At 43.2% G+C, this 18,302-nt stretch overlaps 1 protein-coding gene across 3 annotated transcripts in view; it reads right to left on the reverse strand.

The window, feature by feature from the left end:
* LOC111850846 (myosin-11-like) overlaps positions 1 to 16,074 on the reverse strand; it is a 29,600-nt gene extending 13,526 nt beyond the window's left edge. For 2 of the 3 annotated variants that reach the window (XM_023825152.2, XM_023825154.2), the window contains exons 1-12: positions 15,928 to 16,074; positions 11,861 to 12,221; positions 10,891 to 11,047; positions 7,476 to 7,503; positions 4,197 to 4,296; positions 3,550 to 3,576; positions 1,603 to 1,695; positions 1,340 to 1,403; positions 813 to 911; positions 576 to 719; positions 387 to 482; positions 31 to 149 (exon numbers count right to left, since the gene is read on the reverse strand). In XM_023825152.2, coding sequence (XP_023680920.1) covers positions 31 to 149; positions 387 to 482; positions 576 to 719; positions 813 to 911; positions 1,340 to 1,403; positions 1,603 to 1,695; positions 3,550 to 3,576; positions 4,197 to 4,296; positions 7,476 to 7,503; positions 10,891 to 11,047; positions 11,861 to 12,202 — 1,269 coding nt within the window. In that variant the 5' untranslated portion in view covers positions 12,203 to 12,221; positions 15,928 to 16,074. The remainder of the gene's footprint in view (positions 1 to 30; positions 150 to 386; positions 483 to 575; positions 720 to 812; positions 912 to 1,339; positions 1,404 to 1,602; positions 1,696 to 3,549; positions 3,577 to 4,196; positions 4,297 to 7,475; positions 7,504 to 10,890; positions 11,048 to 11,860; positions 12,222 to 15,927) is intronic. The other variant, XM_023825153.2, reaches the window with a different exon arrangement.
* Between the last annotated feature and the right edge of the window lie 2,228 nt (positions 16,075 to 18,302).

The following is an 18,302-nucleotide window of genomic DNA, read 5'->3' on the forward strand; positions in this document are numbered from 1 at the left end:
TCATTGTCAAAGGTAACAATGGGCCGTTACCTGTTCTTTGGTCTGTGCCTTCTGCACCACCTCTCGGCCGACTTTGATACGTGGCGTGAGGATGGCGCGGGTAAAATCGGTCACATTGATGCCCTGAAGGTGGCACACTTTCTGGGCAGCTGGATATAGATAAAATGGTCATTAGCAGAACGTCTCCAGAAGAAATCTATTCTTATGTCAGCAGCAGAGCCAAATGTTTTTACGGTAGTTGTTGAAAATTTGATCAAATCAAATTTTGATCAAAATCAAATTTTCAGCCTAAAGTGGCTCAAAACACACAATTTGTTTACATGACCAAATGTCCATCCGGGTCCCAACAGCAATGTGTTTGTGTCAGGGTTAGGGAATCCTCTCACCTGTGTTATCTGGCATTGTTGCCTGCTCTTGGTTCCTCTCTTTCTTGAATTCAATGTTACCAAGTTGTAACACACTAGAGACCACCTTCAGGACACCTGAAGAAAATGCGGGGATTTAAAGAAAAGTTTGTTAAGACAAAGGAACTTCAGTCAAACAGTCTTAATACAAAGTTCACAGATAAAATTCACCAATCTGCTCTTCCTCTGTGAAGCCCATGATGTTCATAGCCTCCATCGTCTCAAGGTACATCTCATCGTCCTGCTGCCCTGGGAGTTGCACATGTCCAGCCACCAGGAAGCGGTAGTTGTTGAAGCTCTCCAGCAGCAACTCCTCTATAAAGAGAAATAACAAATCAGACTAACAGAGGGTAATTTTTATCAGTAAACGAGTAATGGGTATTCATGGACACAAAGCCGAGTTTGTACCACACAGCTTGTCTTTCGCTCCAGCCACCATGTAGTAGAAGATGTGGAAGGACCTCTCAGTCCTAGCCTGCCGGATACAACGGGACTTCTCCAGCAAGTCTGTGATGGTGACCATGTCAAGGAGGCCTTCTTCCTATGAGGCTCATTGGCACTTTCACCTGTTCAGGATCTCTTTGCTGTCATGTTATCCAGAAGCACACACTGAAGGAGTGTCTGCATGATCACAGCTGAACCACTGCCACCTTGAGCTATGGATGGGCACGTAATTCTAATGTAACCATGTGAGATAATGGTCTACTGTACTGTTTCCCAAGCTGATCATTGGGGCCCCCCAGTCCACGTTTTTGCTTTACCAAATGCTGGGAGGGAAAAAAAAAATGTGGACTGTCTGACAGGGAGCTGGGAGTGAGCAGAACCTTGGGCTGCCTGGGGATCCCCAAGGACCGGGATGGGAAACACTGGTCTAACTCCATGTGAGTAAAGAAACAGCTTAAGCCCTTTCTTTGCCTGCTTTCTTGTCAGGATACACGTCTCGATGTTGGCTCCCACAATGTAGCCTGTCACATCAAAGTTAATGCGGATAAACTTGCCCTGTGGGGAGATAACATTAAATGCATATGGATACTGATATACCTGCAATCCTGACAATTAAAACAGCACAAAATGACTGAACCTTTAACAGCAATGTTAAATGTTTTGCTATGTATTATTATCTAATGCTTATTTTACTCAAACATTATAGCAAAGGATTACAACATCACAAAAGCTGAGAGAGAATTTGTATGCTCACGAATCGAGAGGAGTTGTCATTCTTGATGGTCTTAGCGTTTCCAAAGGCTTCCAGAATAGGGTTGGCCTGCAAAAGCTGCTTCTCCAGCTCCCCCTAAAGCATCCATGCAAGAAGTTAATGACGAGTCTGCACCCACACAAACCACGGCTGAACTCATACTGCCTCAGTGAGCACTGCAGGGGTCTGAACCAAGGAGCTCCCATATGTTCATAAAGGAAAACGAGAAGAAGAAGAGGAGCTCATTAAAAGGCAACATGCAGAGGTCATTGGTGACAACAATTTATGGGAGAGATTATGGAAATAGATTAGGGGAGAAGGAAACAGATCTTTAACAAACACGAGAGTGGTACCTTTCTCTGGTTCTGTTCCGGAGCAATTTTACATCCTAAAATACTCTGATTGTGCTTCACGAAATTTGGCTCAGTTAAAGATCAGGTTCGAAAATAAAAATAAGCATAGGGACGACTCATCCTCCAGAAAGAATATCTCTGTGTCAATGTGCAAGATCTGTAAGAAGCTGAGAGGCATTAAGTTACCAAGGGGCTCTATGCAGCCCTGATCCCTGGGATCAAAGGCAGGAAGTCATTTGACCGATGGGGGCGTGGAGGAGGGAAACTGTCCAGCCAGGGCATTTTGAGCAGCTAGATGCTTGGATGTCATTCTCATAAATAAGCCTCCTAATTGTGTTTATATAGTAATGCAGCAAGTCAATGTCCTCTATGCTTGTATACATACTTCTGTCTCAGTCGCTTACAAACAAAACACGGATTTGTGTGAATCAATTTAGAGTGTTTGATTGCATGTTACTGCTCACTGTTTCTGCTGACGCTCTGGTATTATAACAGTAATCTTGTACAAAAATTGTATGCATATATTTATATCAGTCTGCTTTAAAGATGTGTATTTTAAAGATGTGTATGGGGAGAGAAGAAGCAGATAGCTACCGGAAAGTTCAGCGCTGAGGATGAAATCACATCCCTGACTGCTGCGGCAGCTAGAGAGACAGGAACACAGTGGGGAAGCAGAGAGAAATGCAAGGAGACAGGAAACAAGGAGGAGTACAACGCTGAGAAAAGAGCAATGAAAGGCATCCCATACTCAGACACATCTTTGAAACCAAAGGTTGCGTTAAAGGTTTACAATCGTGTGACCACTACTTTACAGCCCTCCTGAGGTCAGGGCCTGGGCATAAGAAAATGGCAAAAATGGAATTTAGTGGCTTGAAGCGGAAGGGGGCACTCTGCTGCTCCGTGCCTCAGTGCTAGGTTAAGGAGTGTCCTTCAGGAGAGCTGCTTTTCGTGAACGAGTATTCACCTCGCCTACGGGTCGGTGTGAACAAACTCCGAGACCTTCCACATGGTGACAAGAGTGGGTCAGAACTCCACACTGTGCAAAGCGCACTACGGCGCGCAAGGCCAACTCTACGGATGATTGGCGAGTGGGTAAAGGGTAAGAAAGGGGTAGTCTGTGATAGGAAACGTCCATTGTCCAGGAGGAAAGGAGACGGGCATGCTCACACTGTGCTCAAAGTTCTGTGACGGGCCTTTTCACTATCGGATTCAAGCTCTGACAGTGAAAGGGTTGAGTACATAAAACATAATTATCACTCTCAGATGGGGGTAACAATTTTACATCATCTGTCACTCTAAATAAATAAAAAAAAATCACGATAGTGGTATGACAGTGACATCAATGAAGCTGTACTGCTCAACACTGCTTGCCGAATATGAGAGTGGCTGGACGTGATATCAGAGCTCGGGTATGAAAACCGCAGTTTCTCACATCAGGTCTGTTTCTGTCGTGTACGAAGGTTCACAAGAGTGTCACTGCACACAATGACGTTGCACTATTTCATTTTGGTGAGACATTGGAGCATGCAATTCCGAGCCTTGGAAAAACACACAAAAAAAAAGAAAAGAAAAAACTAGGCATTCTGTTTTTACTCACGTAGGCATATAGAGATCCTCCTTGTGGCTATTTGGAGGAAATTGTGGTAGGAGTTAACCTTAGAAGACTTTCCTGAGCATCAGGTTAAGGGTTTCCCTCGCGGATAAGGGGCATTAGGGAAATTAAGGGGATTCAAATCTGGCAGAGCACTCTGCCATCTACACCAACGCATGTTCTCTTTCTGTAGAGCTTTGGAACATAACCTCTATATCCAACTGGTTGAATTGGTCTTCAATATCACTGTCTAATTTTACTAAAAAAATGCAATTTTGCCCCATATCAGCGATAAGTTTTGCTTATATCAGAATGTGACAGATTTTTATAGCTAGCAAGACTTTCATGAGCTGTAGTAAGGTTGAAAATCATATGTCACACTAAACTGAATTGAGTTATGGAGGTGAATTTCTTATCTTTATGAACAATGCATAAATTTACTTAATTTTAAAAATTGTATTACTATTCCATCATTTAATAGCTAATATGGTTAGAATTCACATAGATTCTCACAATAACATTTCTAGCCTATTTGTATACATGATAAAATATGAAATTGTTAATGTAATCTTTATTACTAAATACGGTAACTTGCATTTCATGCCTCTATAGCGCCCTCCCAAAAGGCCAAGGACAAAGAAGGTACTACTCACAACGCTGGAGTCCTTCTTCCCCTTGTGAGAGGAGGCCACTGTGGCCAGGTACTGGATGACCTTCTTGGTGTTCTCAGTCTTTCCAGCCCCAGACTCCCCTCTGTGGGTTGGCAGGAGAGCGGGATGAGGAATGTATTTCAGGCTGCCTCAGATCTACATGAGGTCAGTTTATTCAGCATGCAGATTCTGCTTTCATGTCTGACTGCGGTGAAACATATTCTCAGCCCACTCTCTGGAATCATTAAGCATCCATGGCTGTGCATCCATCAGACAGGATTCACTACTTAAATTTAATGTGCCGTCACTGCATTTCACCAAGACTGCCGTGACCCATGGACAGTTAAATGTGACACTAAGACCTTCACATCTCCTCTTGCACATTACATGTTCCTTTTATCTCTAATACACCAGACAAAGTGATGAGGGGCTCCAGTCTTTCTGCAAACCCTAACAACTCCATAAAAGGCAAAACATGTCTAATTCAGCAGGCCCCGTAATGGACTTGTTTAGCAGACACAGGAATCCTGCACGTCCTGTTGTAAAGCCCTCCCTCCAACAGAGCTGAACCCTTCCCTTCCCGTGGCACAGAAGCTCTCATAGGAGCGCTATGAATGAAAAAATAACAACATCTCAGACATTAAAAGTGTCACCAAACAAAATCCACCCCTATAAAACCACAAAGGTCCACTTGTGCTCTTTGTAGATGCTCATCTAAAGCACAGTGTCCTCTGTACGGTTGTGTACACAACATGTTTTATTTCAGGTTATTATCACAAAACTGAATTATTTGGGTCTTCCCATTGTAAAGAAATGTGTGCTTCCATCTGCCTAGTGAGGCAGTAATTAGCATAATTCATATAAATCATCATCTATCCCTTGCACTAGTGATTTTAATGGCATCCCTCCTAAGTTTTGCGTCCATCGCAGTATGCCCCCCAAGAGAAACCTTCCCGTAAACCAGTCCGGAAATGTTTGTGTCTCTGCTGGAAATTACTCTTCATTTATTTTTATTTATGAGTGACCAGTGGCGTCGGAAGGAGTTTAACATCGGTGGGGGGCGGGTGGGGGGGATTTGCCCTGGGGGGGGGGGCAATGTATATGCATATATATATATATGGCTTTCATCTGTATAATGACAGAAACCCATTGAATCGCAAAAGGTGCCACTTTGAACTGTTTTCGCAAAACCCAAAAATATCGCACTGTGATTTTTTCCAGTATCATTCAGCCCTAAACAGACATCTCTTCATGGGACATTACAGATGATGTGACAAAAGCTATAGAGGGCATAGGTCAGACTGGAGCTTCACGGACAACGAAACGTGATTTTATCAGGTTTATCAGTAGGGGCTACTTATTTATTTTATTTTATTTTTTGGGGGGGGGGGGTGTCATGTTCCCCCTTGCCCCCCATTTTCTATTCAAGATTCAAGAACTTTACTGTCATTCCACACACTTTTAAATATAAAGATGAAAATGAAATCGGCTACGTCTTCAGTGTGGCACACAAGGTATCTCAGTCGAGGCACGCTACCTCAGTGAGGGGATCAAGAAGGCTAATCCACACTGATGCTTCTCTTTCAATTGAGGAGATCATGTATTCAAGCCAGTCAGACATTTAATTTCTGCTTCCAAAGTCACACTGTCAGTATCACAGGATCTCTTTATCACAACTGTCCCCTGGCTTCATCATTTGTGTCCCCGTTGGTGTTAGTGGACATATATTTGGGACAGACAGACACGTCTCTCTGCACTGCAGAGGATATTCTGTCTTAAAACACTTCAAACATGTTTCACCAGTATTCTCTGGCTTTCTGATAACAAAGTACATTATACATTTTAGACAGAGAAAATGCAGTGCAAGCAATGAATATCTGCAAGTAAGATCTACTGTAATTCCAGATGAGCAATGTTGTGAATGGTTTGTAATGTCTGGTGCAGTTACTGTAGAGACAACCACGTGAAATTTGGTGTCCACTTAGTTTTCTCTTGAGAACGTGTTTTGACAACAAGTATAATCCCTTCTGATACCAGTCCCCCAGGAACCAGGAAGACTAAGCAGGAAATTTACAACAAGGTCTGCACAGCAGGACCACAGACACGCAGCATGCAAGTAGAAAGCCAATATGGGATCAAAAAAGGCTGTATCTCTGGATCAACTGGCTCAGAAGAGAGAAGGGCCAGGGCGCTGGGCTGGGTGGGCTTTCCCGTTTCCCATCATGTACAGGGACACGGGCACGGACAGGAAAGGTGGCCCTGCAAACCGGTGTGTAGGTGCTGCAGCCTTAAACACACAGTTAGAGGTCTGCTCTCTGTGAGGCCGCGAGACCGGAACATTGGGTCTCAGGGATGTGGCTGAGGTCTGTCTGTGTTGGGGGGGGGGGGGGGGGTCATGGCTGGGAGTTTTCTATGCCTTGACAAGTCATTTTGCCCAGCCTGGTTAATTTTATCCTCAACAGGCTTTCTCACAGTTACCCTGGCAGGAAGCCCGTAATGCTGGTGAGGTCTGTGTGCTGACGGATCCAGCTCATTTACTACAGCTAGCTGCTTGTCAAGGAATGGGACAGGCTGAGGAATTTGAAAAATATATATATTTAAAGGAATCTTTGATATGCCATGTGAGAAGTGCTGCATTTTATATCGATGTGCCTTTTTTAGTGTGGTGCAGTTATGGTGCCATTTTGCTTGGTTTGCAACACGTATGCACCTCACTGTCTTTCTCTTTTTCTGAACTGAACAATGAACTTATATATTTAGATGACAACGACCCCCAACTCGCTAATCGGTGACACTTAAAGGGTCATGATTTTTAGCAACGCAGCTCGCCTCATTGACAGCAATAAGCGTTAGAATAAACACACCCAAAGACTAAACCAAACCACCGGTATTAATCTTAAACAAAGGCTAATCTGATATTAGAGTCCGGATACAGGGCATATTTCCTGTGAGTGGGCTGGTTCTGGAGAGAGCTGACCCCCAGGGGTGATATGGACTTTTCCCACTGCTGTTGAAATGGGAAATACCCACCAAACTTCCTGTCCACCCTGTAAATACCATATACTTAGGAAAATAAGTTTTCCAGACAGCAAATTCCCAGTGTGATGCCTGTAGACATGTAATGTTAGTGTGACTGCTTGGGCTACAGTGTCTTTCTACAGCTTTGACATAAACATTATTTGGGTCTAATCAGCCACTTGTCCAGTTTACAGGATGAGTTTCGATGTTGGAGCATGAGATGAGACTGTGCAAGTTAGAAGTGCATAAACAGCATTTACTTACGTGCACAGGACAGACTGGTCCTCACGATCTGTGGAAAAAAGCATCATCAGACGTCTTCAATGACTGAATTTTTATTCTGAATCTATGTTTTAAGTGCTTTGAACTACACATAATACATGTTTGCATATGTGAAGGAATGTCACGGCTGGAGAGACTAATATGATTTGTAATTGAGTCAAGGAGCAGAATTACTCAAATTAATTTTTCTTTCGCATAGCTAATGTGAAAATCCTTGAAGAAAATTAAGCTGTTCCATTTATGGGAATTTCTGCAGCACATTGACCATCTCTTAACCGCTTATCCTGACTAGAGTCACCACTGGGCCTGGAGCCCGACCCAAACAGCACAGGGCACAAGACAGGGGGCAGGGTGCGTGGGATGAGAATCCATTGCAGGGCAAACACAATCACACACTATCGCGATTAGAGATTATGATAAGACTAACTGCACAATTGGAATGCAGGAGGAAATCCACACAACACAAAGAGAACATTCAGACTGCACACAATCACCAAGGATCATCGCGCTGTGGCACTTGGTCAGAAAGGTTATCTACCCCTGGATGCTGTACATAAACTACACGCCCAGTAAATAAATCAAGAGGTCCAGAGCACAGCATCAATGGAACATTCTGCTACATCAGGTGGACACCTAAGCCAGTACGTTATCGTACAGCCTGGAACTGCGGTCTGTAAACATTCAAGACTGCCATTCCTCATTATGGACATGACTTGGCTGGTTTTGCTTCCAAACAGCAAACGCCTCCCGTTCCCCTTTCTTCCAAATTAAGGCAGAAATCAGGGCATCCGAGAGCTCTGAGAGGGAAGCAGCATATAGTGGACATTTTGGTGCTAACAGTCCAAAAGGCAGAATCATTGACAGTTGACTGAACAGTGTAACCTACTACATTTACCATTTTGCTAAAAAAAGAAGTTACCCTGCTATTGAGCACTACTCTCATGTCTAACAAGACACTTATTTACTTGAAATAATCCATGGGAATTGCAGTTATCTATTATTTGGCTTCAAAGGCAAACAGTCTGAAAGACCTTGCAAAGGAATGCAATGGCCCACAGAGGGAACAGCAGATTGCTCACAGTCCACCCAGGATTTCATCATAGATAACTAGACAAAGTTTATAGATTTGATGCAGCGTGCATCAGCCAGCAAACCAAGTCTTGTCTGTGTACAAATCTGTCACAGCAAGAAGGGGGGGGGGGGATATGGTTAGAGCTCTGAAGTAAATTAGGTGCTAGCTAGCTAGCATTCAGCATTTCACAGCGCATCATGAGCGTGTGCAATTGCTCAAATGAAACCAGAAAACTATCAGCTGATTTATAACATTCCACACAGAGTACAGGAAGAAGAGCTCAGCTACGCCCAGCAATCAAACCTCGCACTGTTTGTGTTGACCTGGAGAGCAATTTCCGCGATGTACCCATGCTGTTTACTTACAGGGAGGCAGCTACATACTATGGTGTGCAGCATAAACAGGACGCACGCTTCTGGACTTGAGCCAAAAGCAGAAATACAATTGCCTTTAAACAGCAATATTCTGATTCATGAGAGCTCAAAGGTGCTAAGATATTCTGCAGGCATAGCCAAACGCTCCCAGAATAGTTAGCCATACAGTTAAAGGGGAGGGGTGAAACTCTGTGGGTTAGGGAATCTATACTACATCAAGCACAGCAGATAGGACCTGGAGTTAGACCTGTGGACGCGCAATGACCCAAGAATTACAGAACCTTATGTAAACAGAAACAGAATAAATACATTAATTTGTGTAAATCTTGTTTTGTACAGATACAACATTTTGTTCTTCATTCTCAAATGAATGTGACATATTAATATCATGTTATAGAAAAGCATAGCCAGCATATGTTATGCTATCAGCACAAGCCTCACTAAGCATGTGATTATTTTGCATGATGTAGATCCAGCACTGTGGAGTTTTATTAGCATGGAAGGCTGTAGTAATGACACGGCTGAGACCCTGGACAAGTAGGTGAGGTCATCTCTGTTCTCATTTGGCTTCCTGACAGGATTTGGAAGGAGTCCAAATAACTTACAATTTCTAACCACTTGAACAATAGTGAATTTAAGCTTTAACAACACATAAAATTCACGTATATATCAGGTTCTAGCCATTCCATTTTAGTTAGACGATGTAGGTTAACAGAGGCCAAGGTTACAATGATGTCATCACTTCAGAACAAAATGTGAATTTATTTCGGGCTACGATGAAAACAGCAACAATGTGACATTTTTATTCTTAGCTGCCCAATAGCTATGATCTGCTAATGAAGGAGAAAGTCGAGTGACATCTGTGATATCCCCCACAATACCACAGACAGAGACACGTGTAATCTTGTGCACACACACTGTGAACATCACTCAGTGGGAGGCTTTAAGCTCAGCAACAGGGACCTGCCAGGCTTAGATAAATGAAGAGTCATTCTGGGGAAAATTACACACTAACTTAATGTCATTACTAATTTGTTTACAGTATTGGATTTATTGTACTTAATGGTTTGACTGATTATGTCCCTGCAATGACCTGAAACACGCAAAGACATGTGGCTTCTCTGTTTCTTCTGGCAGCCTTTTGTAACCCACATGTTTAGTTAGATGCCTTTGACCGTTTCCAACCTAACTTCTATCCAAATTTCATTCCTGGGGGAACACACTGAATGTGCCAGAAGATTATAGTGAAGAACCAGACCATGACCTGAATTAAAAAATAAACCTGCTACATTTCTGTTGAGTGGAATAATGTTGGAGGTTTGTATCAAATGCCCAGGGACTCTGAATAAATGGCTCACCCTGCACTTGGACCTCAAGTTTACTCTCAACTGTAGTTGTGGAAATGGCAAATAAATGATCATTTCATTCAATAAACAGTTACACTGGAGGCTTAATGAGCAGATGGTGTTGCTTCCCATTACACTTGCTTGTACTGTACTTGCTGATTTGGATGCTTCCGAACTTCAGTGCCCTCGTGATTCCCCTACACATTCAGCCAATCACCAACTTAACAGCATAATGCAGTGAAGCAGATACTTTCCACAAGCCACAAAATCTTTAAAGCTGATGAAAATAAAACAGTGACAGATGCTTTGATAGACTCCTACAACAAACCCTCAAAACCACTACAAAAGCTCTTCAGTAAAGAATATTTGGCACTTTAAGCAGCTATTACCATGTCTAAGGAGACATGATATATAAACAAACTCATGCATTATGAGGCTAGGGACAGTTTACTCTTGGTTAATGTTTGACACACTGCAGTTTTGAAACAGGGCCTACAATATCCTAGGGTTTTGATGCTTTAATCTTAATATTGGTTTCTTAATTTAACCTGAGAGAATGTCTGTAACAGGTACTGCTGCCTGGAGAGCGTGTGCACACAGATTACCTTGCATCATGTTCCTGTAGGCGTTATCGGTGATGGCATAGATGTGTGGTGGCACCTCATGACGTTTCTTTCCCTTGTAGATTTCGATGATCTTCTCGGAGTAAATGGGCAGCATCTTATATGGGTTCACCACCACACAGAACAGGCCTGAGTAGGTCTGGGAGCCAAAGAGAAACACCATCAATTGACACGTGCCCAACTGCACATGAGATGTAGAAGGCAGAGCTCCGCATGTTACTGAACCGTTCCCGGCCTGTTGGGGGCTGAGGGAGACGGAGTGCTTAGAATAACTGCCTGCTTTATTCTCCACTTTCCAGGAATTCAAATGGCTGTTAGCATCCAGACAGATAAGACAGCATTCCGCCACGGTTTGATATTTAACTTCATTGCACTGCATTTGTTTTTAATGTCCTACTTCCTCTTTGAAATGGTTGACCAGCAGTTCACCGGGCAAGTGCAGGTTACAACCTACTTGGCGCAACAATAGAGATTTACTTCTTAGCATGAATGATACATGCATCACCCTATTTGGCAAGAGTGATATTGATGGATACTTCCTATCTGCTTCACACAAACACTAGAAGAAATGCTGAGGATCATCAACTATCAGAAGTACTTCATTCTGGGTGGACAAAAGTGACCCTGACTAGGATAAGCGGCTAGAAGATGTATGGATGGATGGATGGAAAAATGATTTGAATTGATATATTGATCCTGTCTTATGAATGACTAAAGCTCACAGTCTTTACCATGTTTGATGAATAAATTTTAAATATATTTTTTGAGAGATTTCAAATGTATACTTTATATAGTCTTTACTTATCTGCACTGAGTAAATGTTAAGCATGAGTTAATGTGATTGGCTCACACACAGCTTTGAAGGCCTAGCCATGGTCCCCGTGAGCTCTGACTCCCACAGCAATGCCTCATGGGAAATATGGGGGGCAGGGGGCGGAGCTGAGGTACTCACATAGATGAGCCCAGAGAAGTAGCGCTCTCGCAGGTTATGAAGCACAGAGGCCTCGTTCAGGCAGGTCAGTTCCGCCATGTCCTCCACCTTGCTGAACTTGGGTGGGTTCATCTTCTGGATGTCATCCTTGTTGATTGTCACTTTCTTGCCATTGTCCGCCAGTTCCACCAACACCTCATCGCCGTGCTCCTCCTTGATGCTGGCGGCCTCGAACCCATGCTTTTCAGAGGGGATCCACACCAGCTTCTTGGCAGACCAGTCAGCCTGGGCCACAGGACTGTTGATGAAGTCCTTGTCCAAATAGAGGAACTTCTCATCCTCACTCAAGGCTTTTTTGGACATCTTGAAGTTAGTTTAGGAGCTGTCAAGACACAAACAGTTCTTATTGGTACTACAAATTTGGTTCTGAATATAAGAGTACAGAAAGTCTCTGTCACTAATAATTTGTCTGAAGATCATAAGTACATTTTTAAAGAGAGCAGCTGACTCCATTGATATAGAAGAAAGGGTTAAATGTCTATATTAAGCAGGCCCTTTGAAACTCCCTTATTCTCATAGACTGAGCCGCCCCCCATCCCCACCAGCATGCGCAAAGGCCACAGGGGAGAGAATTCGCAATCCCTATTTAGCCCTGTGGAGAGCATACGGGAAATGATACATGTCACAATACACGACCACCTAAAACACCATTTGCCTTTGAAAAATGGACATATGTAGCATGACTACATGCAGAGATGAGGAACACCACGGCCATTAATATACAGTGGAAGAATAACGGCGACAACAAGGATAACAGCTAGATGGTGATGCGGGGCGGCGGTGGCATGCGGTGATGACCATATAAGGGCACCTTCACTGCTGCGGTCTCCTTTCTGAAGACCCAAACAGCGGAGCCAGTGAACTCCCAAACAAAGCCCTTATAGGGAATAATATGTCTGCAGCCTGACTCACGGTTTACGCCAAAGCGATAACATAGTACTGGAGCTGTGAAGGCCGGCCGTACGGATCCTGAGTACGCAGACGTCTCCACACACAGCACATGAATATTCGGATGATACGGCAGTAAGGATTTACTACATAAACTAGCTAAATGTTTCATTAATGATAGGGGTACGTACGGATGGCCTTGGCACTAAGATGAGTACGAGTGAGCTTCCAGCCTCATCACTGCCAGTCCTGCTGCCCTATACCATAAAAACACTGTCATGTGACCACTATACTGGACCTTTGGGCAGCACCTCTGATACATTGAATTTTCCATTCCTGGGTGTGCGAGTGCAGCGGCGAGCTGCTTTTTCCAAAGACTTGCTGCAGAACCCGGACCCCCAGATCATGTGTCCGGGGGCCCCTTAAGAGCGGAAGAACGAAGTACGTCCACCCCTGAGCGCATTACCCGCCGATTTGGCACAGGACACGCAACCGCCCAGAGCCCTGTTTACAAACAGCTTAACATTCAGCACAACAAATCACGTTAGTTTGGCCCGACAAAGTATAATGTATTATTACGAGGATAAGCTATCGAGAAAAGAAAAAGCTGTAAAAACATCTGAAGGATCTCAGAGATCACACAGCAGCATGTTTACTGAAATCACTTAGTGTCATCCTCCATCCTGAACACTCTCTTAATTTGATAAATATGTGTGGGGTTAACATTAGGGTTGGGAATGCCACAAATAATGAGGAGGATGGGAGGGTTGTTACCTCCCCCCCCAATAATCAAAACCAGTCAATATAACCCCCTGGACGCCCTTAAATGGGTGGAAACCACAACCCCCCATGCGCAGCCCAGAGTTACAGTATACCCTTGCTGCTTCTCCCGCATCCTGACTGTGCAGGCTGGAAGCAGATGTACGCATGCTGCTGACAGTGTGACACTGAGCTCAGCAGAGGCCCTGCGTCTGGAATACCAGTGGAACCACTGGAGGCGAAGTTCGCTTCCATCAATGAAGATGACAGTGAACGTACAGTCTGCACCGTAACCAAACAGAGACTAAATGTAAGGAACTGCCAAATGTGTCCCATGCAAAGAATAAACACATGTGATACTGGTCCTTTACATAAACTAGAGTGATTTTTTAACAGAAGCTGTGCTTAGCTTTAATTTCACTGAGTTCAGTTTAGAAGTGGTGATGGTGTCATACTTAGGGGCAGGCAGACTGAGCTAGTGACTGCCAAGCATGTGAGAATGGCAAGTCAGACCCACAAGGCCTTAAATGTTTTACATCAAACTCCACCACAAGCAAAAAAAGCCCTGCAAGTAGGAAAGTGCTCTAATCGCAGGCTTGCTGATATTAACATTAACATCTGCCATAAATCCTACAGGAAAGTTAGAACCTCCTCATTATTATTATTATTATTAGTGGTAGTAGTCGTATCAATAATAATAATAATAATAATAATAATAACAATAGTAATAATAATAATATGCTGTATTTATGGCTGCCCTTCACGGACAGCTTGCTCTACAAAGAGCAAGTTGAGGGAGGCGTAAAAAAGAATTTCCCCACGGGGATTAATAAAGTGTAAATTATTATTATTATTATTATTATACTGAGAGCTTCATATGTCAACTGTATAGATCAGCAACGGACCACAAGTCCTTCATTTGTACTTAAATTCATATTAACTACTAGAGTTTGGGCACTAAAGGCACCATTCAGGCCCCGGCCATTCTAGAGAACTCTTAACTGCAGAAGGAACTGGACAGTTTGACATTTGCAGTCTTCCCTTATGGAAAACAGAACAAGCAGAAGCGCTGCATTAAAATCACACCACTACCCTAAAGCATGTGACCTGCAGCCATGACCCCTTGTTTTCTGGAAGATTTCATCACTCTCCACCTCTCCCTTTCTTAAAGGATTTCTTAATTTTTTTCCCAAACATGTGAAAATTTTGATTTGATGTGAAAAACTGCATGAAAATATACTGCCTAAATGCAACCAAGGTACTTAGACCTAATCACACATTACAGCAAGCAAGGCAGATCGTTATGGCAATTTTATACATGAAACGCCGCCAAATTCTCAGTTGACTGTGAAAATTAAAAGCACACGGGGGAATGTCTATCCTGCACAGCGACAGAAATCACTGATTGTCACGTACAGAAATTGCTGTAGGGTATCAAATGCCAATCTATTTCAAAAGAGCACTTTGAAACTTTCAATTACTGCATTTTAGGGTGCAATTTAGGAACTCCAATTATCTTTATTGATTACTCGCTGACCCAATTTATAATTGATGTAAATCTGTGTAGCATTTTTAATGGAGTGATTTCCCACCACTGTTGCATTTTTACATGTAAACTCAGCTCGCAGGTTTATTCAGTAAAAATATAACTTCACCAAGAACCAAAGACCCAAGCGGCAAGTGACTGTTAAAAACCATGTTTGGAGAACAGGAAATTCTTTCTTCTCCACTGCAAGTTGACTTCCTCTAATTCATATGCCATTGTTCAAAGAAATAAAAGAAACAGACTTTGGAAACATGAATCCTATTTGTTTAATATAAAATGTTTTTTTTTCCTCCTACAAGTGAACTTTTATAGTCCATAATGTTCTACTTGAACTGCTCACTGAGATATACAGTTGAAGAAAATTATTTCCAATGTGAAGTCAAAACATATTAATAAAAATAAGATGACCATTTTCTTGCACATCACCGTTGCTTTTCAGAGGGTCATCTTTAAGTTTTACTCCCCCATACAAACAGCTCATAATTATTACTGCAGCAACTCAAATATGCCCTGTACTCTTTCTATTAGACTAAATGTATGTTTGTCTCACTTGCATCCTCTTAAAAATTAAATGCAGATGTACAAAGGACAGGCACCGTGTATGAAACTTTTCAGACGATTCTAAATAATAATAAAACGCATAACATGCGCGCAAATATCTTTTTTCTTTTTAAAAAAGCTTCTCATGGAGTAAGGAGTATGTTAAGACTTCAATCTCCTTTGTATTCCAGGTGTGAAACAGCAAAACTATCATATATTTTAATACATCACACCCCCTGCAGTGAGACATTTTGGCATAAAGCGCCTGAGAAATATGTCAGGGAACGATACTCACAAGCTGACAGATGCTTTTCACCTGGAGGCTGGGATCTGAAGAGTACTCCACAGAGGGACTGTCCAAGTTATCCTGAACAGGGCTCGCTGGAGTATTTAAACAAAACCGCCCTATTAGGGGGAGGAGCTCAGATCCTCCTCACTTCTGTGCTCCGCTATTTCGTTTCCAGCACTTGTCTGTTTGTAGGATGCATTGCAGGGTGTTTATGCTCTTGTGTGTTTATGGTCCGCCGCTATTTTAGACACGCCAGACGCTCTTCTATGCCTATTGTGCGCTGGTGCTGCACGCGCCCGGCGCAGCGCTCAGCTCTGCCGCATGATCTGCGATGCGTGTTACTATCAATGTGTCTCTAGAATCGTATAAAAACACATCAATAGCACAGGATATCTGGCTGCTAACTAACTGGTTTTCTCTGTTTCACAAGAAAAGTAGTTAAATATTACAACTCGTGCAAATAACTGTAATGTCACAGAATGCAACCAATGGTATTTCTGATGATTTTTCTTCACTAGATAACTAAATAGTCGATCGTCTTTGTCGCCTATATGGCGGGCTGGCGCCCTGATGACACAATCACCATTCTGTCAATAAAACATTGATCGTAAATTTCTATAGGTTTTCATCTGTCACACAGTGCTCTCCTAACAAAATACTGTCGTCCAGTTGGCTTGCGCCTGTTGAGTTGTTTGGATCAAGTGCTTTAAATTACATGCTAATTATTTAAATGTAATTCGTTCCCTTTCTCTAAATTATTGCGCAAAAGCTGCATCTGATCTTCAGAACATAAACTGTGGCTGGTGTGGTTCCTAATTCCTTTTTAACTGACACGCACTTTCACCTGCATGTATTTCAGCTTTGGCCACTTTCAGTAGCCTATCAAAAAATCTGAGTTATAGAAACACAAAATCTGAGCTATAGAAATGTGTGACACTGACAGCCGACTCTGTGTTTCAGATTGTCACATTCGATCACTGGCAAAGGTATGACTTTGTAATTGTTTGGCAGCCTAATTGCGCACCTGGCATAATTATAACCAGTCGGTAGGACAGAGCCACAGTGCACTGGAGTCCCAGTTACCCTTCCTGCCATCTCCCAACCCCAAAAAGGCAGACGCACTGCTGTAACTAGAGGAATCCCTTCTTCCGTCACACAGGTGTTTCCCCAGAATTGTCTCTGATCTCGGCATGGGCTTCCAACCATCACACACCACATTCCTGTGTATCCCAACCCTCCAACCCCCCTGGCCATCCTGCCATCTCAGATGGAACTTTCTTTATAAGGAAACGCTCATAATCCGCTCAGTAAATCACATGTGGCTCGGCCGGCTTCTCCAGGACCAGAGATAGATAGGTATGCAGGGGAGAGCGACGCGTGTTGCCAACTCAGGGAACGCCAGTGGCTGGAAGTCACAGCATGGCCTCTGGTCATCATCAGAGAGGAGGATGGTGCACAGCAAGGGGGCTGGGAACGGATGGCAATAGGAGGGGGGTCACAGGGGGCCCCGAGGGCCGAGGTGCCATATAAGGATAGGGGGGTCTGTGAGGAATCTCGGCGGCGCTCGGTGTTTGAAAGCGCAGCACGAGTAGCTCCGGCCGCTGACTAAATATGGTGTAGCAGGAATGGCATCGCTGACACAAACATTGCAGCTTGCATGGAAACAGCTTTAGGTTATTTACTGGCTAACATCAGCCCTATGCTCATTCTGTAGTCTACTCCAGTGAGCTGAGAATAAAGTGAGAAGTGAGGGAAGATCCATCATAAGTAAAAGTGCTTGTTTCTTCTGTAAGCGTTGAAATGTGGGCCTTTAACTGTGACACTTCAGCCTTGTTGTCACAATTTAAGGGTAATTATCACTGCACTTATCTATGGTTTGATGTTCACACAAGGCAACATGCAGGATGTTGATGGTGGTGTGCTTATTCAAGAAGATTTAAAATCGGAAAGAGATCAAAAGTTTGGGAAGGTTGAATTTTATTGGGTTCTACACTATCTTGTGGTGAATGGAAAAACCTCAGTGTGCCAAGTGTAGAACACCATCCTCCTGGAGGCTGGACAAAGCCCATCTTCCCAGAGTTTTTTCTTATTCCTAAGTCCTCTGTGAAATATATTCCTCCTCACAGGGAGCAGCAAAGCTGTGTGAGTCAGTATTTTTGCAGTAGTTTTTATCCGGGGCCCAGACAGAAGAGCGACGTTCTCTCCCATGCTCGGGCCACTCCTACATGAAGTGGATTCTCTCCACATACAAACATTGAGATTGCTCATGCTGTTTGATTTTCCCAAAACCTCCATGCTGACCTGGAAAGCATATTGTTCATCCACATCTTCATGTAATTCAGAGCTGTTGTTTATGTGGTTTTTTTTTTTTTTACCACAAC

Source organism: Paramormyrops kingsleyae, chromosome 5 (assembly GCF_048594095.1).
Source record: "Paramormyrops kingsleyae isolate MSU_618 chromosome 5, PKINGS_0.4, whole genome shotgun sequence".
NCBI lineage: Eukaryota > Metazoa > Chordata > Actinopteri > Osteoglossiformes > Mormyridae > Paramormyrops > Paramormyrops kingsleyae.